The sequence below is a fragment of the Neopsephotus bourkii genome, unplaced genomic scaffold (assembly GCF_033783945.1).
Source record: "Neopsephotus bourkii isolate Nb327-2 ecotype Australia unplaced genomic scaffold, CSIRO-AGI_Nbou_v1 NB_1706, whole genome shotgun sequence".
Classification (NCBI taxonomy): domain Eukaryota; kingdom Metazoa; phylum Chordata; class Aves; order Psittaciformes; family Psittacidae; genus Neopsephotus; species Neopsephotus bourkii.
The window spans coordinates 86,021-112,827 of NW_026902180.1; the positions used below are offsets into that span (position 1 = coordinate 86,021).

General features: G+C 38.1%; 1 protein-coding gene and 1 long non-coding RNA gene across 2 annotated transcripts; one reads left to right on the top strand and one right to left on the bottom strand.

The window, feature by feature from the left end:
* Positions 1-422: 422 nt before the first annotated feature.
* ERCC4 (ERCC excision repair 4, endonuclease catalytic subunit) lies at positions 423-17,381 on the top strand. The gene is made up of 11 exons (XM_061376110.1): positions 423-626; positions 1,615-1,795; positions 4,686-4,881; positions 6,192-6,399; positions 7,618-7,798; positions 8,135-8,263; positions 8,856-8,966; positions 10,069-10,660; positions 12,480-12,572; positions 13,394-13,506; positions 14,621-17,381. Exons 1-11 carry the CDS (start codon positions 453-455, stop codon positions 15,352-15,354), a joined length of 2,712 nt encoding a protein of 903 aa, XP_061232094.1. The 5' UTR covers positions 423-452; the 3' UTR covers positions 15,355-17,381.
* On the bottom strand, positions 6,947-10,072 carry LOC133224556 (uncharacterized). Its single transcript, XR_009728881.1, has 2 exons — positions 9,329-10,072; positions 6,947-7,761 (listed from the first exon to the last, which is right to left on the bottom strand). It is a non-coding gene; the product is annotated as an uncharacterized LOC133224556 (long non-coding RNA).
* Positions 17,382-26,807: the final 9,426 nt, after the last annotated feature.

Here is a 26,807-nt window from a genome sequence, read left to right on the forward strand (position 1 = left end):
GAAGAGTCCCTCACCCTGTGGGAACAAAGAAACGTTTCTGCACTGAGCGAGGTAAGGACACTAAAAACTAAGGTACCAGGAAAACACTGAGGTACCCGTGCCTTGTGTGAGGAACGCATGCTGAAGTTCAATCAAGTTTGGTTTTGCTGTTTAAGAAAAGCAAGTAATTAGTAACAAAACACAAATAATGTATAGCAAGAAAGGAAAATACCTCCTGTCTCACATTCACCCTCGGCACACGCACACGCCCGTACGAAGAGGACAGAGAGCGTTAGCTCTCGAAATCCTCGCGTCCTTCCGCCGCTCCGCCTGAGGTATCTGGCGCCCTGGGCAGGAAAGCCATGCGTGCGGCACTGGAGGACCACACCGCCTCAATCCGGCAGAGGGCAGTGCCCGCCTCGGTGGCGGAAGGGCGCGGCGGCTAGCGCGCTTGCGCCTGTCCGTGGGCAGCCATGGCGGCGCTGTTGGAGCACGAGAGCCAGGTCTTCTTGGACCTGTTCCACAAGGATGGGCTGGTGATCTGCGCCCGGGGGCTCGGCATCGACCGCTTGCTGCTGCGCTTCCTGCGCCTCTACTGCGAACCTGCCAGCCTCGTGCTCGTGCTCAACACCAGCCCCGCAGAGGAGGTGAGCGGGAACCCTGACAGCGCGCCGCGCTCGCCCCGCCCCTTCCCTCAGAGCCGGCGCCGGTTCATGGCGGCGAGCGCTGCTGGGCCCTGGGATAGGTTCGGCTGGGCTCTGCCCGGGAGGAAGAGAAGGAGGATGAGGGTGCTGCCCGCTGTCTCCGAGCCGAGGGGCACCTCAGGCCGCGGGGTACCGGGGTGAGGGCTCAGGCGCGGCAGCGGGCGAGTTCCAGCTCGAATCAGGGTCCAATTCCCACTCCTGCAGCACGATGAAGTCCTGGTAACGTTAGCGAGCTAAAATAAGCTTATGGACATCATTTGTACGTAGCAGAACTCTGTAAGTGGCCAGTGAGCAGAAAGGAGGAGACACTTGTTGACGGATCTGTCCCTGCTTGTACAAAACCAGCCGCTGCCTCTTCCGTTCCACCAGCGATTTCCCGCCGTCAGGGAGGTGATGTTCAGGGGGACTTCTTGTAGTGACCATAGGTGAATAAATATCACGGCTGTAGTTTATAAGCTTGAGCTTGATGTATCTGACCTACCTGCTATACTTGTCTTTGGTAACAGGTGAGTGGACTAAAGAATGGTACCTTCCCAATTCTCAGTTCTTAAGTCAGTGTCAAAATTTCAAAATTGCTTGTTCTCTATAGAAGTGCTATTAAAATATATGAAAATGTAGGCTTCTTTGAGTGTCAGTTGCTCACATTTTATTAAGTATTGCCTAGCTACTACTGAGAATACATAATTTTTAAATCACCTGGATGATTTGAAACTGAACAAAAGAATACCAAAAAAGTAAAAAAATATAATTCTTACTTATAGTAAGCATAGGACTTATATAAGTATAATTATATATATACTTATAGTATGCCATACTATACTAATACTATACTAATGGTTTGGACAGCTCCTTAAAATGAAGAGCGTGTAAGTAAAGTTTTTTTGCCTCCATCAGTTACCACAATGATGTGTTTTAATTGTGTTTGGTATAGGAGTATTTTATCGATCAGCTGAGGTCAGATGGAGTTGTTCATCTTCCTCGGCGTGTTACCAATGAAGTTACAAATAATACTCGGTATGAATTTTACACTCAAGGAGGAGTCATATTTGCTACAAGTCGAATCCTTGTGGTAGATTTCCTTACTGACAGAATTCCTGCAAACCTCATTACTGGTAAGAGTTTAATGAAACAAAGGTAAGACTGTTCTGCTTGAAAATACATACAGCTTAATTACATATGAAGAATTCTACTGGCCAGTATTGAGGTTAAAGAATTATTCTATTTTCTCTACAAAGGCTGAGGGGAAAAGAGCAAATACAGAGCCCTTTCATTACTTTTTTAAGTGGTTTTCTTTGCTCCAAACTCGTTTGCCTTATTAAATCATTTAATTTGAAAATATCCACACCATTTTTAGATACTGGGTCATGCATTTGGATGGCTTTCCAGTATCAATAAGGTGCTGGAAAACATATCAGTTAAATTATGCCAGTGACATAAGAAACAAAATTCAGAGTGGTTTCAAGAAGAGTAGTTGATTGCACTTGGTGAAATAGTGTCCTGTGGTCTATAGGACACTGGCCCATGATTAAAGCAGATTTTTAGATGTCACGTTTTATCAACCATGCACACTATGTATTTTTTGCATTAACAAATCACTCCTGATTATTTTCCCCATCAAAAAATGGCAATATGTCACTAATCTTTGTCTTGGCACACCTTGAACACTATCTAAGCAGCAGTATTATGAAGTAATGCTGCTGTCATGATAAAGATTTTGGGACTATCTTGTGACCTTTTTAGTAATATAGAAGTTACACATGAAAAATATTACAGTTATCTTTCTCCTCTCATGTTCTGTTCTCTTTCTTCCCCAGCCTCTGTTGCTTTTTGTCCCTTTCTAAGCCAGAAACCCTGTTACAGCCCAGAGAGCTAGTAAAGTAGATATCTAAGAGACAGGAATATAATAATGTTTTATTGTTATCCAAATGTTAACATCCTAATGGTTAAACGTAACTGAATATTGGATGCTTAGAAGAATGCGTGTGCTACAGAAGCTGTACTCCTTTCCTTTTAGTCAGTGTATGACAAGCTCTAATCTATAAAACATTTTGAACATTTTATGCTAGAGCCGAAGGACACCAGGTTTGTTAATTCTGGTATTTCTAGGTTAAAAAGAAAAAGTGAACATATTTTCTGGGCAATCTACAATTTCTCCTCTTCCCCTTGACGCCTTCCTCTCTACCTTTCTTCCCTACCAAAGAAAAGGGGAGGAAAAAAAACCCACACCTTTAGACTTTGTCAGTATGAAAAGAAATACACAAAAGATTTTAAATATCCTGTCCAATGACAGCAAAGAGTTGTTAATAGTTTTTGTGTTGCCACTGGAGGTCAGTGTGACAGCAGCTTTGATCGACTTGCTGCTTCATTTCACACTTGGTTAACACATGGTCCTGTTGTAAATATGTATTATCTGTGTGTGATATTATACAACAAAACTTACAAAACCCTGTAATCATGTTTCTTGAGGAGTTAACACCTCAAAAGTGTTTGTAGGTGTTATAAATGTTGTTCATAAAATCAGTGTAAAATTACATGTGAGTTAATATCTAGTGAACACATAAATTCAGTTAAATGAAGATAAATTATCACAGCAGCAAAGAAGAATTATTTCTGGTGGGTTTGGCCGAACAGAAATTATGTACTTAATAGCGTACTCCAACTCATGCAAGTTGGTGTAGTAATCAGTGGTTTACGCAGCACTATGAACTAACTTCCTAAGCAGAGATATATTGACTAAAAGGAAGGTATTCTGGTAAACACGTGTTCTTCCTGGCCTGATACAAATTCTGCATCTCCTTTAATGTCCTTTCATAGTCATAACTTGACAAACTGGAAGATGAAGATGTTCAGAAATGAGTATGTTCTTTATGTCCTGAAAAATTTGCTTCATAGAAGAGATAGATAGAAAAATACCTTTTAGTAGGTTATTCCATGATTTGATCATGAGTGGCTAGCAGTTATACAGAAGTTGATGCTTTTTCATTTACAAAGCAAAGGCATATTAAAATCAATGGCTGGTGCTGAGTTGAAGAAACTTGTTATAGCAAGTCAGTGCACTGTAAGTTTGTCAGCTTAAGTAGGCCCAAGGTAAAACCTGTGATATTTGATGTTCTTTGCTTCCTTTTTAGAAAGGCATTTATTATTCCACTGGAAGCTGTGAAGAGATAAAAGTACCACATAGGTTTCACCTCATGAGAGGGAGAGTGAAAAAATGTGCTGTTTAACACAGCCAAGCATGAGAGAAAATAAGCCTTGTTTTTAACAGGTCTTGGCTGAGGTGTAAATCCCAGAAGTATTCACCTCAAACACTTAATGTAGCTAAATTATTGTTTCACTTCTCTGTACTAAATCATGCATGAGAAATCTGTTTTTTCTAATGCACCCATAGTAATGAAGAAAACCAGTGGTGTACTCTTACAGTGGATGGTATTTTTTGTCCTGAAATGTGAATATGACCAGCAGAAGGAGGGGAAAGCAAATTAATTTTATTCACAAGTTCTTTGATGCTGTAACACTTGAGTTGTTATCAGTAGAATGTACTTGGCAAGTCTGTAATTCCAGAACTGAATAAAAGAACGGAATAAAAGCATTCAAATACCACAATCTTGAACGTAGCAAAGTTGCGTTGTTGTAATAATGTATTACGTCTTGCATTAACTTTTACTCCTCTTAAAAGGCTTGTGTTCAAGTTTTGCCTTAGAAGTAAATATTTTCTAAGCTATGTCTTAGTGGCTAAGTCCTGCCACTCAGGCACAAGCATTGTTTTGGTTTTGTTTTATTCCTGAAGATGCATCATTAACCCAGTTTTGCTACTCAGGGATGCCATGGTATTGAAATTAAGGCATCACTTGGAAAACTTGTTCAGTCACTGTAGAAGCTTTAAATTCCTATTGTACTTTATTTAAGGGAAAAAAATAAAAAGAATAAGAGTCTTATGGGAAACCTATACAAAATTGAACCTTTCTTTACTTTTTGTAACTTCAAAACCTTTTCTTTTGCCAGGCATTTTAGTATACAAAGCACACAGAATAATTGAGTCCTGTCAGGAAGCCTTTATCTTGCGACTTTATCGCCAGAAGAACAAACACGGTTTCATTAAAGCTTTCACAGATAATGCAGTTGCATTTAACACCGGCTTTTGCCACGTGGAAAGAGTAATGAGAAATCTTTTTGTCAAGAAACTTTATCTGTGGCCAAGGTAAGGCACCTCTTCTTCACTGGGGGTTAAATTTCAAAATGAAATTCATGATGTTACAGTGGGTTCCTAAGAAAATGAGATGTAGGCAGTCACACTGGTAAGCTGTGCTCCTCTTGTGTTCCCAAACAAATTTCTTTCAGTCTTTGACAGAAGAAGTGGTCGTAAAGATGCTAAATCTTTTTAAGTATTTTTGAAGATAGACCCAAATTGAAACTGTAAGGGGGTGAACTTTATGGTATAGCTGTTATAGCTGACAGAAATCACAGCAGAGAGACATTCTTAATAGCTTAAGAAAACCTTCACTAATTGAACAGGTTATTTAAGCCATGAATACAGTCTTGTCAGCTTTGCCATTCCTGGAATATTTGTTTTCAACTGGTAAAACTCCAGAGCTCTCTTTCTATATGTCAGATTTTTTTATCTTCTACATACATGCTGTATATGAAGAGTGTTTAATGATGACTCATAGAAACCAAATTGCCAGGTTTGTGATGTACAAAGTCTTTCAGGAGTAGAGCCACAAATGGACCTTCAGCTTCAGGACCTGTTCAATGCTCCTGCCTTGGACAGGAGGTCTGCCTGTTTGTTCCTTTAGTCCAGACTAGAATGTTCCACTCTGTACTGTTATTCTGCATTGTAAACTCTTTAACGGTGGTCTTTTTCATTACCACAAAGTAGAAATGGAGGTAACTAGAATAGGAAAGGTTCAATAGAAGCTTTCTAAATTTTCTGCCTTGGCTTCTGAACCATGAAAAGACCTGGGAGGTGCAGGATGCAGTAAGGGAAGCATCCAGTGATATTCAGAGGTCCACAGATGCAGTGTTCTCTGAGCCTCATTCTGTTACTAAGGATCAGCTAGTACCTAAGTACCTGTACAGACAGGTTTGCTGTAAAGGCAGTGTTCTAACAAGGACCTGCTGCTTCTGATCAGTAGCTAAGAATGTCACAAACTCTGCTTGTGGATCCATGTGATTCCAAAAGCTTTATGAATGCATTCCAGTTTCTCCCTTACGAGTTTTTTTTGGCTTTACTTTGTTCTGTGTAGTAATGATTTAGAATCTAGTGCAGTAGTTTTCCATGGGTCATTCACCAGCACTATAGGCTCACATGACAAGAATGAGTACAAAGATAGTTGTGGAATAGATGGCTTTCTAAGGCTGTTTGAACCTTCACATCAGTAGAAACTGAATTATTTTGCAATTAGCTTATTTGTTTATGTTTAAAGCAATTGTAATTGTAGTTTATACAAAGTTTGAATAACTGCAGATCAAACCATCCATGTAAATATTAATTAGCTGTTTTCCTCTTAGATTTCATATAGCAGTGAACTCATTTTTAGAGAAGCATAAACCTGAAGTGGTGGAAATACATGTGTCAATGACCCCTGCTATGCTTGCTATCCAGACTTCAATCCTCGATATTCTGAATGCATGTCTGCGAGAACTCAAACGATACAATCCAGTTCTTGAAGTAGAAGATTTGTCTTTAGAAAATGCTATTGGTAAACCTTTTGATAAGGTAACTCTTTTGATTGTTTTGGTGTGTCTAACCAAAGGGATTGTCCTGGGTTCAGCAGTAGCAGTCATTTTTGTCCTTAATAGCTGGTGCAGTGCTGTGGTTTTGACTTTCAGCCTCGGAACAGTGCTAATAACACCGATGTTTTCAGTTGTTGATCAGTAATGTTTACTCTGACTAAGGACTTTCTGAGTCTCATGCTCTGCCAGGGAGCAGGGGAAGCCGGGAGGAAGCAGAGACAGGACACCTGACCCAAACTAGCCAAAGGGGTATTCCATACCACAGCACATCATGCCCAGTATATAAACTGGGGGCAGTTACCCAGAAGGGCGAGATCACTGCTCGGGTCAGGCTAGATACTCTGGTTACTCTGTAATGATCATGTTACCGTTGCCAGTAGGGTTTTTGTGTATTGATATTATTGTTCTTCCATCATTTCCAAAGTCCCTACAGTACCAAAATCCTGATTCATGGTTGGTTGGGGTTTTTTTTTATTATTATTATTCTTGTTGTTGTTATTATTATGATGCTGCAATTTCAGTTCAAAATGTCTAGTAGGAGAAGCACTGTATGTAATACTTAATATGCACATATTCTGTATGTCATTAAATGTGTGTGCATTGCTATCTTTGGCAGATCTGTGATGTTTGGCACATGTGTATGCTTTCTGTAGGGTAAAATTATAAACTTCAACCATCACAGTTACACAGAAACATGGTTATGTGTTATCTGTGATTTAATCTTGACCTAGGGCCTCCTGTACTTCAAATATCTGGAGGTTTTTTTCTTATGCAATGTAGGTTGTGTATCTGTGTAGTACTCATCTTACCTTGAAAATTAAATGACATTATATTTTTTTATTTAAGTGAAGGATATTATATACTAAAGTATCTAGTACCAGTAAAGACCAGTACCAGTAAAATGTTTGGGGTTTTTTGTTATTTTACCAGTATTTTATTATGATATGGAAAGGAAAATATTAAATTATATACATTTGCTAATTGATGAAATATCTTACATAAAGGCATCTATATTATGTTAACTTTGCAAAGATATGATTGCTTATCAAAACAAGTACTTCACCATCACATCTTCAGTTGGGTAAGTTTAATAACTGGGAAACCATTGGCATCCCCTGTAAAGGAGAAAAAGAACTGCATTCTTACCTTGGTTAGTATATTAAATATTTGCCATCCTGAACTTTCTAATTTATATTTCTAGACAATACGTCACTACTTAGATCCTCTTTGGCACCAACTTGGAGCTAAGACAAAATCTTTAGTCCAGGATTTGAAGATACTACGTACTTTGCTACTGTATCTAACTCAGTACGATTGTGTCACTTTTCTCAATCTTCTGGAGTCACTGAAAGCAAGTGAAAAAGCTTTTGGTGAGAATTCAGGTAAACAATGAATAAGCGTACAAGTTAATGCATGAAACATTGAAATGTTGATATTTTTAATTAGCATCCCAAACATATGAAGGTATCTAATCAGGCTTTACATAACCAGCCATAAGGACGTAGGTTTTTATTGACAGATAATTCTTTCATCTTCCCACTTAACTGCTGTTACTTAAAAGTGTGAGATTTGCATCACATTTTTGTCTGTTATTGAGCTAGTAATTACACAGCAAACAGGTAGCACAGGTATTACTGATGACAGATCAAGGCTTTTAATGGCTGAAACATGTACACATTGCAAATGTCAAGCTACTACTGCTTTCTTTTCCTGTTTAGGTTGGCTGTTTCTTGACTCCAGCACTTCAATGTTTGTAAAAGCTCGAGCTAGAGTTTATCGCATTGCAGATGAGAAACTGCATGAGAAAGGCAAAGGCTCTGAAAAAAGTGGTGTGAAGAAGGAAAATGGTACTGATCATTCCTAATTTTAAGTTGGAGAGTGTCACACGATCCCAAATGCTTTGCATATTATTACTGGTGCTATGGTTCTCTACATGGTCTTACACAGCTCAGGATCTCAATCTGTTAGCTGGGATAAGTTGAGACATAATCTTAATTCAAAAGCATATAATAAACAACATAAAGCAGAGTCACAAAAATAATTAAAGGGTTCTTCTAAGCTGCTCATTGGGAGAGCTTTTATGAAATTGCTGTACTACATTGGTGTTTAGCTTGATTTATGTGAATGAGTAGGAGGCTGGCATTGCTTTCATAAAAAAATACATATATTGAGGAGTTTCAGAATTGAAGAATGATTTAATACTTTAAATTTTGCTTCACTAAAGCACTTATCCCCATTTTTAAATGTTTCTGTAAGAGTGCTCTCCAGCCCATTAGCATAACAAGTTGCATATGTAGGCTGTTGAATATCATATTTGCCAACAACCATCATGCTATTCCATCATGCTATTGACATCTAACCGCTAATTTAAAGTTTTGATTTTTTTGGTCTGTAATTTTGTCCGTAAGAGCTGCTATGTTCAATCTTTCTTTGTTTCAGAATTAAAAAGGGAATTGGTTCTAGAAAGTAACCCAAAATGGGAAGCTTTGAGAGAAGTGCTGAAAGAGATTGAAAATGAGAATAAGAACAGTGAAGACTTTGGTGGTCCAGGTGAGAGAATACTAAATGATGTTTGTATGTGTTTAACTAAATGACATAGGTTTGCACAATACAGTAAAATTTGTGGACTTAAGGAGCTTATGCATATAAACTATGTAAAACTAAATAGTTTTACATAAACTTTTATCTATCTAGGTCTGGGTCTAAAGAAGAAATGCTGTTGGTTACTGTGCAATACTATTTAGGAAAATGAAATTATTATAAAAAACTATTTTGACTTACATTACAATGTTGTACGGGTACTTTAGTCTTAAAACCAGCGAACCGAATAATGTGTAAACTTAAAATAATCAAGATACCATTTGCTCATTTCTCAAGTTCAGGTTCAAAAAAAACGAGGGGTTCAGTCTTACTTCCTTTCCACTCATACATCTTCTAATTCTTCTCAGACATTCTTCTCATGCACCTGAAAATTTGCTTCTCTGGGAGATGCACCTAAATGGGGTAGAGAGTAGAAGGCAATGATGCATCTAACTGCTTTGCTGCTACTATTTTAGGGCTTTTCATCCCCTTAAATTTCACCAAGTTTTATTTTAGGAAATAGTAAGGGTAAAAAAGTGCTCTTTTCTCCCACCCACGGTGTTCTGACTCTGGATAAGAACTGGCTCTCTCACCTAGTGTTGTAGGAGTTTATCTGAGTCAGCTTGTGGAAAATTGTTATTCAAGGCCCACAGATGTCAATAGTACTGAGTGTAACATGTATTTTTTTAGACTCTTTAACACAGCTGACAAAATCAGAATAGTCTGCATTAAGTTCTCTCATGTTCTGCATTTAAAACAAAACGTTGTCCGAGCAGGTTTCAGGCTTTATCTGCCTCCTTTCAGGTGCCCAGAAAGCAAACCTCACTAATTTAGATGATACAAGAATAAGGAATGTTGAACTAACATTCATCTTCTCTAACCTTGTTTGGTACAAAACACCACGCAAATTAGACTCCCTCAAAGTCCAGAGAAACTGTGACAACCAAACGTAAAGACATTTGGCAGTCATGCTTCTAGATCATTAAAAACCATTTGCTCAAGATGTGTCTTGTAGCTGGATAAGCAGTACAGCTTAACAGATTATAAATGTGGTATTGTTTCTTGACTGCAGGGCAAGTGCTTATTTGTGCCAGTGATGACCGAGCTTGTGCACAGCTCAGGGAGTATATTATTGCTGGAGCAGAAGCTTTTTTAACAAGACTGTATAACAAAACCTTTGGAAAGGATGAGAAAGCTGCAGAAGTGTGGATTCAGGACAGAAAAGCTGTCAAGTCCAAAGGAAATGCCAGACCAGATGGAGGGCCTAAAGCCAAAAAAGCCAAACTCACAGCTTCGTCAAAACAATGCAAACCCAAGAAGCAGCAAGACCGGACTATAATCCAAATGATAGGGAAAACTGAGGAGGAAAAGAGAGAGAAGGTGGAGAAGGAAGATAGCAAAGAATTAAGCAGTAGCCAAGAAAGCAGTATGGAAGAGAACATTCCTGAAGATTTCCATGTGAACTTACCCTCAGATTGTTACTACGGCATTTTCAAGAACCCGCTCACAATCATTCATCCGCTGCAGGGCTGCAGTGATCCTTATGCACTCACTCGGGTCCTGCATGAAGTAGAACCAAGATATGTTGTGCTATATGATGCAGAGCTGACTTTTGTTCGGCAGTTGGAAATCTACAAGGCCAGCAGGCCTGGAAAGCCTTTGAGGTAAGTTGACCTGGTCAGGGTGATTTTAGTCTTAAAAATAAAAAGTGCACTTTGAGCAGTCAAGGCAGACCGTGCATCTACTTATTTTCCTCAGCTACCTTTTAGTGCCTATTCAGCCTTCTTACTAAACAACAGCATAATGTCTGAGGTAACCAAAGGGTAATTTTTACTTCCCATCAGGTAGTCCCTTAACAGTAGAAACATATCTGAAAAAAGCAGTTCATTCCATCTTCTACAAGATGTCTGCTTAGATGATCTTAATGGCGGTAGATCTATTTTGAGGTGCTGTAGTCTCATTTTAAACCATCTGTGTAGGAATGATTTTTACACAATAAGCTTCATTTTGGATTTAATTAATTTTCACATTTCCTGATGTCTGGTCATGCTGAAGACCAAAGTAATTCAGAAAGTTTAACAGAAAAGCAAGGAAGGGAAAACACACTAAAGAACATGAGAAGGATTTGTAGTTATACTCAGCTCTGAAGAACAGGAGAAGTATTTTCATTATACTCGGTTCTGGAGTTAGCTGACAAAATTTCCACACTGTGTGTATATATATTTGATACACATGTAATATGTACAACTCATTTCATTGATAAATATTACAGACTAATTAAAAATGTAGAAAACTTAAAATTTAAGATTTAATATACTAAGAGCTTTTATGTTATCTTTCATTTCCATGGCTGCCTAATACAGCATTTCTTGAATACAGTGAACTGCAGTTACACCTCTGTCTTGCTGAAAATAACTTACAGCAATTTCTTAGTTCTTAGAATAAACACACTTTTCTTTCTACAGTTGATATGCAATTACTACCTTTTGAATTAAAATGCTTTATACTTTAATCATCTCATGAAAATTATTTGCATCAAGTTAAAAGAGTAGTTGTAATTTCCCAGTCAAATATTTGTATATATGCACTGTAACTGAAAATGGACATCAGTTTCGCAGGGTTCAGTGTGTCTGTACCTGATACCCAGGTACTAGATAGGGTTCTCTAGTGTAGATAGAAAGAGCAGAACTCACAAGCATATTGTATGAGGTTATTTGTACAACTGGTTTTTAGTTGCCTGATCAGCATGTGCTGTATCTACCTCCAGCATCACATTCCCACACTTCAGAGCAGGAAAATCAGATGTGGTCATGCAAGTAGGGCTTAGGAAATGCACTGCATCAGAAAAGTAACAGGAATAAAATCCTATCAGTCTGTCAGAGTGTACTTGAATGAAAATATATTGAAAAAAATGACTGTGCTGAAAAGCTACAGGCAATTAATTCCTAATTATTAATTCTTACACGTTCCATATAAATCCCTATTTGTGAAATAAAACATCGTTTGCTGGTATGTTGCATCTCTGCTAGATGACAGCTTGTTTTTTCTAGAACCTATGATTGCCTTATACAATACAGAATTTTAAAATCTTAGATGGTGTTTTTCCTAACCCAGATGATTGCAGATTTTTCCACTTTGTTTCATGTATTCTACTGAGAAGATTTTAATAGCAATAAGAAAGTAACTCCTCATTCTACTGGCTGACTGAATGGCTGACAGCAACCTGAGCCTGCTCTGGTTGAATCTCAGAATTCCAGTGAATGTATCTGCCACTGGAAAAAGAGCAAACACTGGATAGAAGAATTTTTGTGGCTGATTTTTGAATTTCTTTACAGAAAAAGATAGTGTTTTTTCACTTGCCTTTTTTAAAGCAAATACTACCTTGTCAGGCACTTAGTGCTACTAATCTTAAATACTGATTGTGGGGTTTTCTAACTTAATAGGAGGTTTTGTGATCCTTTTTTTCCTCCCCCAAACCTACAGAGTTTATTTCCTCATATATGGGGGCTCAACAGAAGAACAGCGCTACCTCACAGCTCTGAGGAAAGAGAAGGAGGCCTTCGAAAAGCTCATTCGGTAACAAAATTCCTTTGTTACCTATGTTATTAATGTTTCATGTAATTCCCTTATATGCTTATATCTTAAATAGAGTGAAGTTCATAACTGTGTGAAGACTTTAAATAACTTTTAATTCAGTTGCTTTTCAGATGTTGAAAGCTTCCCCAATGAGAATTAATGAGAAGTCAAAGCCTTCCTTTTCAAAGCACCTGATATTTCATTTCTTATTTTTTTAATATTAAATTTGAAAAGCTAAACAGCACCCGATTTATCTAATTGTCTATAAATTTAATTTCTGTAAATTTTTTTTGTCCACAGGTAACATTTCTTGTAAGATATTTCTAAGTCTTTTATGACTTAGGTCATTTGGGGAAACAAAACAATACTTTTCATAGAATCACAGAATTCCAGACTAGTTTGGTTTGGAAGGGACCTTAAAGCTCATTGAGTTCCAAACCCCTGCCATGGGCAGGGACATCTTCCACTAGACCAGGTTCCAACCTGGCCTTTTCTGAGTCTGTATATGACAGTATTGTTCCTGACAGCGTCTGCTCACCAGGTTATACTGCCATTCCTAGTCATCAATTCCTTTGTTTCATATGCCCTGAGAAGTTCTAAATATAAAAAACACGCTAAAATGTGCTAAAAATTGAAAATAACAATATAGCATCTAGCCCAACAACCTGGAGAACCTAGTAAACTGCATTTCTGATCAGGTTTTCAATTAGTATTAAACTGTGTCTAATGTTACATCTGGTATTTAAAGGTATTAAAGTCCTTTCATCTATTTTTTTCATATAATTGCAGTTTTCAGTGTTTCTTTGTTTGTGGTTCCTTAGAGAGAAGGCCAGCATGGTTATTCCTGAAGAAAGAGAAGGAAGAGATGAAACAAATTTAGACCTAATAAGAGATACTAGTCCTGCTTCTGCTGTTCCTGACACACGTAAAGCAGGTGAGCAGTTCCTGAAGTGAGGCTTGCCGCCCTAAGCTTTAAAAAGACTTCTCATTATTGGATTTACATCCCATTCACAGTATCTGGGCCATAGACACGCTGCACGTTGACTCTGCAGTCTTGATGGCAAAGAAACAGTGTCTCCCTCACTGCATCTGTCTCTGACTGTGCGGTGACAGTGAATTATGTTTTGCTTTGAAAAGAAAATACAAATTAATGAAATATTTCACCATTGAGGCTGATACCATTTGGATTGTTTCTAGGCAGCTTGTTGGTTACAAGACTGTCTAGTATTGCTTGTAGGGAGGTGGAGAGAAATTAAAACGTTAAAACTGAAGTCTACAGCTAGCCAAAGGCGGTGTCCTTGAGCTAGTAAATGCTGGGAACTTCTTTGGTCTTGGCAAAACACAGCCTGGGTAAATGCAGATTGTGGGGTTTGTCTACTTTCTTTGCAGTAAAGCACCTTTTTTCTTCTGTTGCAGTTCTAACCACTTTTTTGTTCTTTCCTCTGATGTGTGTACTCTGTCTTCAGCTTTACAGCTCTGCCCCTCTTTATCTTTGCTGTCACTTTGTTATCCTGCTGTCCTTTACCATATGCTCTCTAATCTTTGCTGTTATGTCTTTTTGGCCTTGATGCTGCAGTCTCTTCATGTATGCTTTTACGTATCTATAGAGGCTAAAGCATAATTTCTACAATAAAATGCCATGTTTCTGTGGAAATCAGCTGGAAATAAGAATCAGCTTTGCTACGTTGTTTGCAGGCAACTTTTAAAAGATTTTCCTGATGCATTTAAACAATTTTCATCCACAGTTTAACATATTTCATTGTCACATATACAGACGTCATAGGAGGTAGCATGATAATTCTATTACACTGCAGAGCATACTCCATAAACTAGAGTATCTCATATTTTAGAATATCTGGTGGTTATTTTCCTCTGTAACAGTGAAAAAGTAAGTGAAGTCTGGCTTTGTTATACTACTGAATTCAAGGTATAATTCGAGATGTGAAGGCCATCCATTTCAGAAGCATTGGCAGCACACAGGAAGATTACACAACCAGAGCTGGAAGTCATAACTCCTTGGGTTAACTGTATTTCTTTTGCTTTTTTAGGTGGCCAGGAACAGAAGAGTGTTCAGCAAACTATAATAGTGGATATGCGGGAATTTCGTAGTGAGCTTCCATCGCTGATTCATCGTCGTGGTATTGATATTGAGCCTGTTACTTTGGAAGTTGGGGATTATATTTTAACTCCTGATACCTGTGTGGAGCGGAAAAGTATCAGTGACCTGATTGGTTCCTTGAATAATGGCAGGCTGTATGCACAGTGCGTTTCCATGTCCCGTTACTACAAGCGACCAGTTCTCCTGATTGAATTTGATCCTAACAAACCTTTCTCTTTGATTCCACGTGGCTCTCTATGTCAGGAGATTTCCAGTAATGATATCACTTCTAAGCTAACCCTTCTCACACTCCATTTCCCCAAGTTACGCATCCTGTGGTGTCCCTCTCCCCATGCTACTGCTGAGCTGTTTGAAGAGTTAAAACAGAACCATCCCCAGCCTGATGCAGAAACAGCGATGGCTGTCACAGCAGATTCTGAAATTCTTCCCGAGTCAGACAAGTACAATCCTGGTCCTCAGGACTTCCTGTTAAAAATGCCAGGTATTAATGCAAAAAACTGCCGTGCCTTAATGAACCACGTTAAAAGCATTGCAGAGTTGGTGACACTGTCAAAGGACGAACTCCATAAAATCTTGGGTAATGCTGCCAATGCCACACAACTCTTTGACTTTATTCACCTGACCTATGGAGAGGCAGTAGCTAAAGAAAAAAGCAAAAGGTGACTAATGGGATTGTTCAACATGGGGCATAGATAAGCTGTTCTTGCACAGTACTTTGGCAAAGTACATGAACCATTTTAATAAATGCCCTCTAAGATAACCAACTGTTTCTTGCTAATGCTGTTCCATTCGTTTTGATTTTGAGTTAATTATTACTGAAAGTGGGTTTCAGGAGGAATAGAACAAATTTCAAATAGAGAAACATGAAGGCTATTTATTCTTTCTACAGCACTTCCACCAATTCTGTAGTATCACCAAATGAACAAAATTAATTCCTTCACCAGCTCCATGAGAATTAAGTGCTAAGATGAATTAATAAAAGTGTTTTCTTTTGAAAGTTATGACGCCTTGTTAAAGCTAAAATGTCCTGTCTTTTGATTAGCACATGTGACCTGCTGCATGATCTATAACTTTGGCTTTGCTGATTTTATTAACATCTTACTCTCTGGAAATAGCCAATTTTTGATTGACGGCGATGAGGCTGATGAGGCCTTTGGTCAGCAGTTCATTTAGGAGAACGTACTTGGACTCAATTATGAATTTTAGAACATCATTGTAGGCCCTTGTCACAGTAAACCGCAATTGTATGATATGTTCTACATTCTATTTGCTTACTTTATGAGAAATTATACTTTCTTTTTTGGCATTCCAAAGTTAGTACAGGTCTATCTTGCTAGATTTTGCAAAGTATTCCTTTGGTCAGGGCTGGATAGAGATTCTGTGATGACATGATGGAACTTCCCAGCGTGCCTTACCTACACTTTCAAGATGCTTTATTTTTTTAATCACTTTTGATAGCTTTCAGCTCGATCACTTGAAAATGATAAATCTAGGTATACCATTGGGACTGTTCCTTTACACCAGAGCAGAATTTCCTCTTATGAAATGCAACAGTTTTCTAAGTAAGATTTTCCAAAAGGGTTGACAGTTCTTCCAATACTATCTTCCTTCTGTGTCCTATTGCACTTGCATTTTAATGTCTTAAAGAGACCATCTGTCAATAAATTAAAAAAGAAACTAAATAAATAAAGTAAAGGTGCTGTCACCTTTTAGCATTCTTTGTAGCGTACACCGGGGAAAAGTTCTGATAGACTGTGAATGTATATATTGTTAAAAACATGTATTCTGCACTGACCTTTGATACGGAACTCTGTAACCACCTGCCACTGCCAAAGGGCTGGTCCTGCGTCATGACATGCTAATGTATTTACATTGGCTCTTTACAGAATCATTACCTGCAATGACTTGCACATATGTATTTATATGATTCTAATGCTGGCAATAGATCAACATAATCACCATTGTGTAAGGAGAAAATACTGATATTCTGTATGCAAGTTCAGTAAAATCTGTACTGTGCACTTTCAGGTTTAATGTTTGCTGTTCATTTTAAGCGTGAATTGATGAATTTTTTAACTTACACTCTAGGACTGAGCAGATTTCCAAAGTGAGCATTTTTCTGCAGGTGCAAATTTCAGTATTAAAAGATTAAAATGTGTTATTTATCTTGTTCCTCATTTGGCCATATTGATATCAGAATATTTTTATTTTTTTTAGTGTGTGGTTTATAATAAAGATCTTAGTGTTTCTATTGCCCTATATTCTAATTTGATTCATTTAATATAAAAAGAAGTCTTTCCATTAGACTTATTCAAAGCAGTAAGGTCACAAATGCTCAGGACTGAGAATGCCTGTAAAGTGGTGCTAAGAGAACAGAAAATCAGAGGAACAAAACTGTCCTGAATGCAAACCCTGTAGAGCCTGATTTGGAAAAGGAGAACTGACCAGCCTTTGCAAACATGGCTTGTTCTTGCATTTGCATCATTAAGATGTTATATGAACTGTGGGTTTGGTTTGTTGGGGTGTTTGGGGGTTTTTCAAATGTACTGCCTCTCAGCTTTGTCAGGTTTTTTGCTTTGATATTTATAAGTTGAAAACAAAGGGGATATGAGGAGCTTAGAAATTGTAGTTTTGTGTTATGTGCTAGATCAAAATCACATGATGCAATTAAATTATGAATATTTGCTAAATGTTTAGATTTAATTGCCTTTTGTTTGTATATGGGGAATTTTTGTAAGGGTTTTTGGTTGCATTTTTTTCAATGCAGGATTTTGCTTTTTCTTTAAAACAGCCACAAGTAACATGGTTGCATGTTGTTATTGTTCATTTGTGATATGGTATTTTACCGTATAGTCCTTCTGGGGAAGCAGGTATGAATCGTGAACAAAGGTGGAAGACGTCTTGTCCCCTGAAACCACTTTGAAATAATCAAGCCAAAGAGTTTACATGTATGCAGACACCAGCAAAGTGTTTGGGTGAATGACAGAAATCCCACGGATGCATTCCCTGCCTTTATGGTGTTCTTTAGCTTGCTTTCATCAACAGTAAGGGCATTTTGCATATTGTCATTGCTTGATGTTTTAACTTTGTGCTTTTTTGTTAAACAAACAAAAAATTCCAACCTGCCTTCACTTTGAGAATGTTTCAGAACCTTTCTTACACCCAAACCAAGACTATGTATTCCAAGGCCACTGGCTATGTGAAACCAGGGGATTTCTGTACTATTGAGAAGTTGGTTCTACAGTTTGTCCTAGGTTTTGATTGCACTAGGTTTCTTCCTAGAATAATACTCAAATCTCATAGGAACAAATGCACCTGATAGTAGCAAATATATTTTGCACAGGATAGATTACGGTGTAGTTCCTATGTTTGTTACCTGGATATTATTCTTGCTAGAGGTGCCACTTGCAGTTTCTAGCTACACTTGCAAAGGAGTCATTTTGCTCGCAGTGTTGGCTGTGTGCAGTCCCTAATGAAACAAACTGCATCTTCACAATTGCTTTTTCTGCAGGAACATGTGGAGTGGTGCTTTTCTGATTACCAGCTGTATTGACTGCTTTCAAATCAATGCCCACAAAACTTACATGTAAAACAGTTGCTCTGAAATCCACACAACTTATAAAATACACAGCTATACTGTGAAAAAAAAAACAGTGACTCTTTTTAAAAGTACGTAGGTTTTAAGTGTGAGGATTGTTGTGTGAGGCTTTTGTATTTGCTGAGTGATGGTACAAACACAGTTTTTAGAAACAAAACCATTTGTCTCCAAAACTTTCCTTAGTCATCCAGAATTCCAATTTTATCACTGTAGAATAGAATCCAAAAGCAAACATCTGCCAAAAAAATAGTTATTGAACAAATACACGATTTAATGCCAAACAGCATAAAGAAATGTACTTGCCATGTGTGGGCTTTCCAGTTAACAACATTTATTTTGAGCTCCATAAGCTGGATGCTAGGAAAGTCTACGATACTTTTAGAAAAACTATTTGAGAATGAAGCTTTCCTTTGTTCTTACTCAAAGACAGCCTAAACTAATACTCAGTTGGTCTTTTTTCTACAATTGTGGGTTTAAGAAATGCAGGGAGGGTCATTCAGAACATTCAAAAATTATTGCTCTGGAATTTTGTCATACTTTGTAACTACAACTTCTCACATGTTCACTCTTGACATAATAGCAAGAATTTTGGATATTTGCAGGATCAACTCAAGTGAGGCATAAACCCTTTTATGCTTTTCGTATGAAGTCCTTAATCTTGCGGTGAAAATACACTCACTGGCAATATATACACTAATTTTTCTTTATTTGCAATTGCATAAACTATTTCTTCCCCAAAGTCTGTCTCTTTTTTTCTATATATATTTTTTTGCCAAAACTTACCCTCTCAATATTCCTAAAATCCTGTTCCACAGTTGGCTAGCAAGCTAGTCAAGAATAAGACATAAATGTCACTTACTTCCATTCTTCTTCTTACTTCCAGTTTATTCTGAGTTCAGCTTCAAACCACGAGAAATCATGTCCTTTGTCTACCAGATGAGGGGGAAGAGTGAAACACCCAGAGTCTTTCTTGAAGTTTACCAACTAAAAATGACAACTCTGATTAACAGCAAGTTTGGTGAGGCTACTACTGGGTAGTTATTGGGCACACCTCTTGTAACCTAGAGTTGCTTTTTATCTTATTTTTAAATCAGGATTCAAGTCCTAATGGATGAATTTGAAAGACTGCCTGATTCGTGTGGTATAGAATGATGGCAAAGACTCCAAAGTATTTGGTAACAGAAAGAGTACCTTTAAACCTTCCTGCTGGCCCCTAAAAGTGGGATTAGACAAAGTCACTGTGAAATGTGATCCAAAGCGTAGCTGAGGGGTAACTCAGAGCTACTGTCCTCTCTTTGGCTTCAGCTGATGAAACACTGACACTTAAAATTGTTCATTTCTTCAACTTCAGCTTCTCCTAATGCTCTTTAGGGGAACCAGTATCATAATGACTCAATAAAAACACTTAGCTTTTTTCCCCACTAAACTGATGCAGCTAACATCATATGTGTGTGTGTACGTGTGTATATATACACACATATGCATATATGTGCATATATATGCATATATGTGTATGTGTATATATATATACACATATATATAAAAGAAGGGTCAGAAAAACTAGTACTAAATGAGAGGGAACTGGAGGCTCCTAGAGGAAACAAACACTTCAGCGCTATTATCTTCCCTTGTATTTTATTCTTGGAATCAGACAGTAGGTTCTGGGGGGAAAAAAAGCTTACTGGATTGTAAAAGGCCAGAGAATGTACATGACTGACCGAGTGTTTTGTTAAGGTTATACAGGGGAATGGCAGTCAAATGTCTTAGAGCTTCAGTGCCATTTTTTCAAGTACAAAAGGTGAAGGGTTCCTCTCCCAGCTTTTTCAAGGTCATTTTTTTACTTGAGTGTTGATCTGTATTTACAAGCCTCTCTGCAATATATTAAAAGAAGGAATATTCTCAGCCATACAGTCTTGAAAACAGGGAAGAAATGTTCAGTTGCGCAGCTAGCCAATACTTAGCTAAGAGACGAATTCTTTAGTCTTACTGAACTTAGTAAGTGTAACCAGGGCTACTTACATTGCTGTGGAGATTTGTTATCTGAAGAGAAGACATTGCTGCAATAGCTCAAAATGGGCCTACATACATACCAATTTTTGTGTGATTTTCTGGAGCATGGTAAAATTACCTGAATCCACTACTGCTATAAAGCAGCCTTGCTAGGAATATTAAATCTGGGTTAAGTAGATACTGTTTTCTTAGCTTACATTTTACCATAGTTCTGTTCACGAGAGCTTCCCTCTGTAAATAAAAACAAAGGTTTTGTTTGCCGGGCCCTCTGTCACTCAGCCTGACTTCTTTTTTCCTCCAACTTCATCCAAGAGCAATAGATCATAGTTATTAAAAAAGTCACCTTGTTTCTAAACTGGAATTACTATTCCTCAATGCAATCTTGAACTCCCAGCTCCTTCCTCAGCTCTCAGAATGGCACTCAGACCATTCTCATTTTTATTCTTTCTTTCTGCTTATAAAAAGATAGTGGTCAGGTGGCAAAAAAATGCTTTGTAATTGACTTCCCATTGTTAAGGGCCACCTTTCTCACATGCTTTTGTTCAGCAGATTACAATAGTCTTTTTATGGAGACCCCAAGTAAAACCACACAGAATTCTCCCTGTGAGATGGCAAGCTCATGGTTTACCACAAGCGAGGTCCAAGGAGGACTAAAGACAGTTTCAGAAACTATTCAGCTAGCAGCCACAGCTGGGACTCTGGATGAAGGGATTTTAGGCAGGGGCCTTACTGGATGATTTTTAAGAATGCCACAGAGCAAATTTATAATTTTTGAGGGTAGATTTTTCAAACTCACTACTGAATCAATCCCACATGTACTATACATTCATAAAAGTTCTATTTTTAAATCACTATTCCCCCCTGCTGCAGCTTCTCTTTGATAACTATAGTTCACTGGCTACAAATTCCATCAACCCAAATTCAGAAAGCGTGTAAGTATACACTGGAATATTACATCATTGGATTAGCAAGCAGAGAAACAAACTGCCATCTGTAGATGCAGTGAAGTAGCTCTGGTTTATCTTTCTTTAGTGACTATTACTTCTTGTCCAAAGAAACATGCTAATGTTCACATTCCAAACACATACAAAATGATATTCCGAGGGATTGAAAGCCCAGGAGTTTGCCCAGTGAAACTGGCACATCATGCTGAGCTTGACATTGCTGCATTTCAGCTCCCCTAAAAATAGGCAGCGTAGTTCTAATTTGAGTTATTTGTGTAGAGCTACTCTGTTCCCATTAGTGCACACAGTGGGGCATGCACATTATCATTCACCTACTGAACATCCTCCTGGGTGAATGGAATGTTACGGGGCCCAAGGGCACCAGGAATACACAACTGAAGCAGAGGTCTGTTTGCCACAGACCCACACCATCATCCAACACTGCCATAAGCAACACTTACAGTTTTTGTAACGTTTTTCTCATGTTGCTGTGTTTGTATTATTTTCAAATTCTCCATTCAACTTTTATCTTCCTTCTGTTTCTCCCCTGGGATTTTCTACTTTTGTTTCTTATCCTAATGATGTCTTTCTTAATTCATGTCCACTTGTTTGCCTTCAAGAATGCTGCTTAAATCTTGCTGCAATGATGGCAATTGAGTGCAGCTACCATCAAATTCTTTGCAAGACTGGCTGCACTGGAGCTTTGTCCAGTACTTGACTGTCTAGAAGCTTATACAAAAAACATACTGTCTTTCAGTTTCATTTTGGTCTCAGGCTTGAGGCACATCACACTATAAGACAGTGAAGATATCTCAGCTGAGCTTTGAACTGCAGCAATAAATCTGCTGCATTAGTTTGTATAACTCTTACAGTAAATTAGGGTTTTCCTTAAATATTAGCATTATACTGCGCATCACCAGCAGACAGAAGTCATAATTAAGATTTTCACTTTAATATTTACTTGACAGAGGGTCTGATCACATACTAAGTCACCTGAATTTTTCCATAAAGTGTCATTGATATTAAATTGTGGTGGGTTTCTTTTCTTTCTCAGCCCCATCAGCTTCTTTGGGATCCCTAACAGATTTCTAGTGGCTTGAACAACACATTCATTATTACCCAGACAGAGGAATTTCACTGATATTCACCAGGAATCTCTGACTTTCCTTCAGTCACTGTCCACTCTGCCAATAGCATGTATCATTACACGTACACATCTGCACGTGCAAACGCACACACAGACATGAGCATCTGCTGTGTTGGGCAATATAAGCCTGCACATCTTCAGAACCCATGTCTCTGAAAATGACCCTCAAAAAGTAGGTTAAGCCCATCCCTGTTTCTATATATAAACTGTTTGTTTAATTGGTGGACTGCACCAAGAATAAATAATGAGGTAACTGTGAAGATCGTTCCCAGAACAGTCAGGTGGGATTGCCTCTGCAAGCCAGAGCTGTCCCCTTGCCTTTGTTGTGCTGTTTGGTGGCTTTGGGTTGAGTTTTTTAATGGTTTCATTGTCTGAAGGTGAACAGCTTTTATCCAACTGCAACTACAGGATCAGTACAATATTTCACATATGAAGCATCCTGCACGTAAGTGAGGTTCTGGAGTGTTTGTTTACTGATTGTAAAAACTGTTTAAAGTTCAAATCCTAAAATTGGGTCACAGATTCTAACCAGATTGGAGATAAGGTTCCTTCAATGCAAAAAAAAAAAGGAAAAAAAAAAAAAAAGCTTTTAAGTACTCTCAGTCAATCAGGGAATACTGCCACTAGATGTATTTTCAAGGTGTCCTATTTACCTTACGTAACAACAGTTTAAACTAGGAACTTAACTAAAAATTCTATCTCAGAAGAAAAGGTCTTAAAAGACTTAAACAGACACAGTAATTAATTTTTCAACTATTTTTTAACTCTTTAGCTGAAAGAGGTTATAAAGGTTTGATAATAAAAAAATCCCTCCTGTTTTGCTCCTGTTATATTTTGCTTTGTTTCTTCTGATGTAGCAGAAGTACACATGGCTTCTCAGCATCTTGGTCTGTGCACTAACAAATAGGTAAGGTAAAAAGTAGCATGCAAAGTCCAGAGATAAGTAAAATTACTGCAGGCAACAGAGTAGGCTTCCTCACAGGCTTGCTGGTGATTTCTTATATTAATACAGGAATTTTCTTTTTTAACGACTATGGACATCAGTAGAAGTCATGTAACTTGACTTCAGTTGTGGCAGAAAGAATACAACCTCTAGTCAAATACCAAACAGACAGTATGAGGAAAGTACCGTGCCTGCTTGATAAATTAGGAAATTAAGAGCCTAATTCTGTCATGTACTTGGTGGTGTATTTACTTTGTCTCACCAACAGGGAGACAGAAAAACCAAAGGGATATGCCCAAGGTGATACAGCAGGTCTATGATGAAGTGTGAGATTGAAACTAGCCACTGACTCATAGATCCATTTATACCTTGAAAGTTTTATCTTTCGCATTCCTCCATATGCTGTTGCTCTTTTGAGATGCTGTTATTACCAGTTTAAGGTGAAAGTCCTAATTTCAGTAAGTGTCTAGTGACACTCTGAGCAGCATACACTGGTTTCCCTTGATTCCTAGGACTGATGCATCAATTCACCCTAAGCCAGGTTCAGCCACATGCAGAAATGTTCTGCCATTTCCACTACAGCTCTGGGACTCAACATGACACCTATCCAATGGTGCTGACTTACCAATGAAACCTTTCTAGAAGCCAGCTTCATCTTACCATCTCTATTCTGTAGAGAGGAAAGCTGGGGACTGAGTGGCAGCATGGAGTTAAGAACCAAGAAGTTACTGCTTTGCTGCCAGACATTTTCAGCTTCAGTTCATGTTCAAAGAGTAGGTTTCAAGTAGTCCAGGTCACTCAGTTCAGGCTGGCAGGCAGGCCCCAGCTCAGACCTAGAAAATCTGGATTTCTAAGCAACCATAATTAGGTTGACCCTTATTGTTAAGGTTATGCTGCTTAAACCAGGAGATTCCAAAACAGGATCAGGGCCAAATCACTTATGATCTGTTTCTATTTATCTAAGGTTCGTGTGGACTTAATTTGCTAGTGTGTGTTAAGAAATAATGAATAAGTAGAAAGGATTATGAACACATGTTTGGCCTAGAGAGGAAGAGAAAATGCTGCCATCACTTTAATTTCGAAATGTCTTATTTCATCATAAGCTTAACTTTCAAAGCTGACATGGGGATTTTGATACATAAGGCCTCATTCTCAACTAATTGCATCTTAACATCAATTTGAAGCTCAAATTAGCAGCTATGTGATGTTTCTTTTTTTTTTTCAAATGCGTGTAGATGCCAAATGGAGGATCTAGACTTATAAGCACTGTATAAAATAGACTGTTATACAAATGAGAACTCTGTAATCAACATGAGGCAAGGAAGATGAGGAACTGGGGGAAAGAAATGGTTATGCAACACAGGAAAGAGGAGGAGAAAGGGGAGACTCTTCAGCAGAGGAAACCTGTATCCTATCCCCTCTTCTTACATTCTTTGCCTGTATCTCCTTGCATTTGAGAACATGCAAAAATCTATGCTTACTGCACTAGCTATTATTTAATTATTTGGCAGTTCTTACTTTTTAGGAGTCAAAAGCCTTTCTTCAAATGCAGGCAAATACTGCATGCAGCAGATTACTTCATACCAAGTGTAAAAAAAAAAAAAAAAAAAGAAGATAATAAATTCAATTGCCAGTAAAAGAGATTAGGAAATAAGGTAAACACTAAATTAGATACACAATTATTTACAAATCAGCAGCTTAGATTCTATCTCTATTTCATTTTATGAGAGTGCATTATAAGAGTAATTGACCTAAGAAGAATTAATATTTCCCAGGCCTTTTTCATTGCTTGTAAAGGTTAAACTTCTGTAACTGTGTTTATAAACTGTGCCCTGCCTTTCATAGAATCATAGAATAGTTAGGGTTGAAAAGGACCTTAAGATCATCTAGTTCTAACCCCCCTACCATTGGCAGGACACCACACTTAATATTGTCACCCAAGGCTCTGTCCAACCTGGCCTTGAACACCGCCAGGGATGGAGCATTCACAACTTCCCTTGGGCAACCCATTCCAGTGCCTCACCACCTTCACAGTAAAGAACTTCTTCCTTTATCTAACCTAAACTTCCTCTGTTTAAGTTTGAACCCATTACCCCTTGCCCTATCACTACAGTCCCTAATGAAGAGTCCCTCCCCAGCATCCTTATAGGCCCCTTTCAGATACTGGAAGGCTGCTATGAGGTCTCCACGCAGCCTTCTCTTCTCCAGGCTGAACAGCCCCAACTTTCTCAGCCTATCTTCATACGGGAGGTGCTCCAGCCCACTGATCATCCTCATGGAGGGTCCTCTGGACTTGTTTCAACAGTTCCTTATCCTTTTTATGTTGAGGACACCAGAACTGCACACAGTACTTCAAATGAGGTCTCAGAAGTTGTTATCTGTTCAAGCTATCTGTTAACATGGGGAGAGTATAAAATTCTTGCTAACACTGAAGGATTTCCCAAAGATACCAAAAATTAGTTCATTTATATTGAAACAGCATTCAAATATCTAAATAGTTTCCTAACAAAGTATATGCTGGGACTTACTGTACCCATTAGTTGCATCAAGTAATATCACTCTGCAACATACTCATATATCAGACTACTTGCTTATCAAGACTATCCCAGTTTTTATAACTAGAAATCAACCTTAGTTCCCAATTACTGCTATGCCAAAGAGGTCCAAAATTCTTAACGTGGACATGCACAATTTCCAAAAGAAGAACTTGGGCTTTTTTAAATCACTGGAACCAATATTTGATCATGAATAGCTCACAACACTGTACAATACTTGTCTGTATCTCCACACCACAGGCAGTTCAGAAAGTGTGCCAGGTATAAATTATTGGTGTCTGGGAATAGTCTTTCCTGTGTATCCACTTATCTGTCCAGTGTCGGAGAAATAGTACCAGGCAAGTCAGATCTCTGGTCCTTTGCAGCAGGCTCTTCATAAGTACATTGATCATAAAGTCATCATCAACTTCCATAACTCTACTTTTCTTCCTGAATCTCATAAAATGGAATCATGTAGCAGATACTGAGTAACCTGGTCTAGTGAAAGGTGTCCCTGCCCTTGGAAGGGGTTTGGAACTGGATGAGCTTTAAGATCCCTTCCAATCTAAACCAGTCTAGGATTCTATGATAGATGTACAGACTGCATTTCTTCCTAACTGCACTTTTTGGCAACTCTGTGAAGCAGACACTCACTGTTTCTGCTATGTGAGGTTATGATGTGACTTAACACAATAAAACAATATATATGTGTGTTTCACAGTGCACTCCTTCAGAAATTTCTAACATTCCTCACTTTCATTAGTGCCTATTTACATACTCATAAACACTGTTCTACTATTTTTATTAAAAGGATTACCCTTTCTGCTTGTTTACATGGATTTATATGCCACTGAGGCATACAACAAGGGAGATAGATAGTAACATCTAGGCTTTGAAAACTGAAGTCTTTAAACATACTTTTGTCAAGTAAGAAGCATGA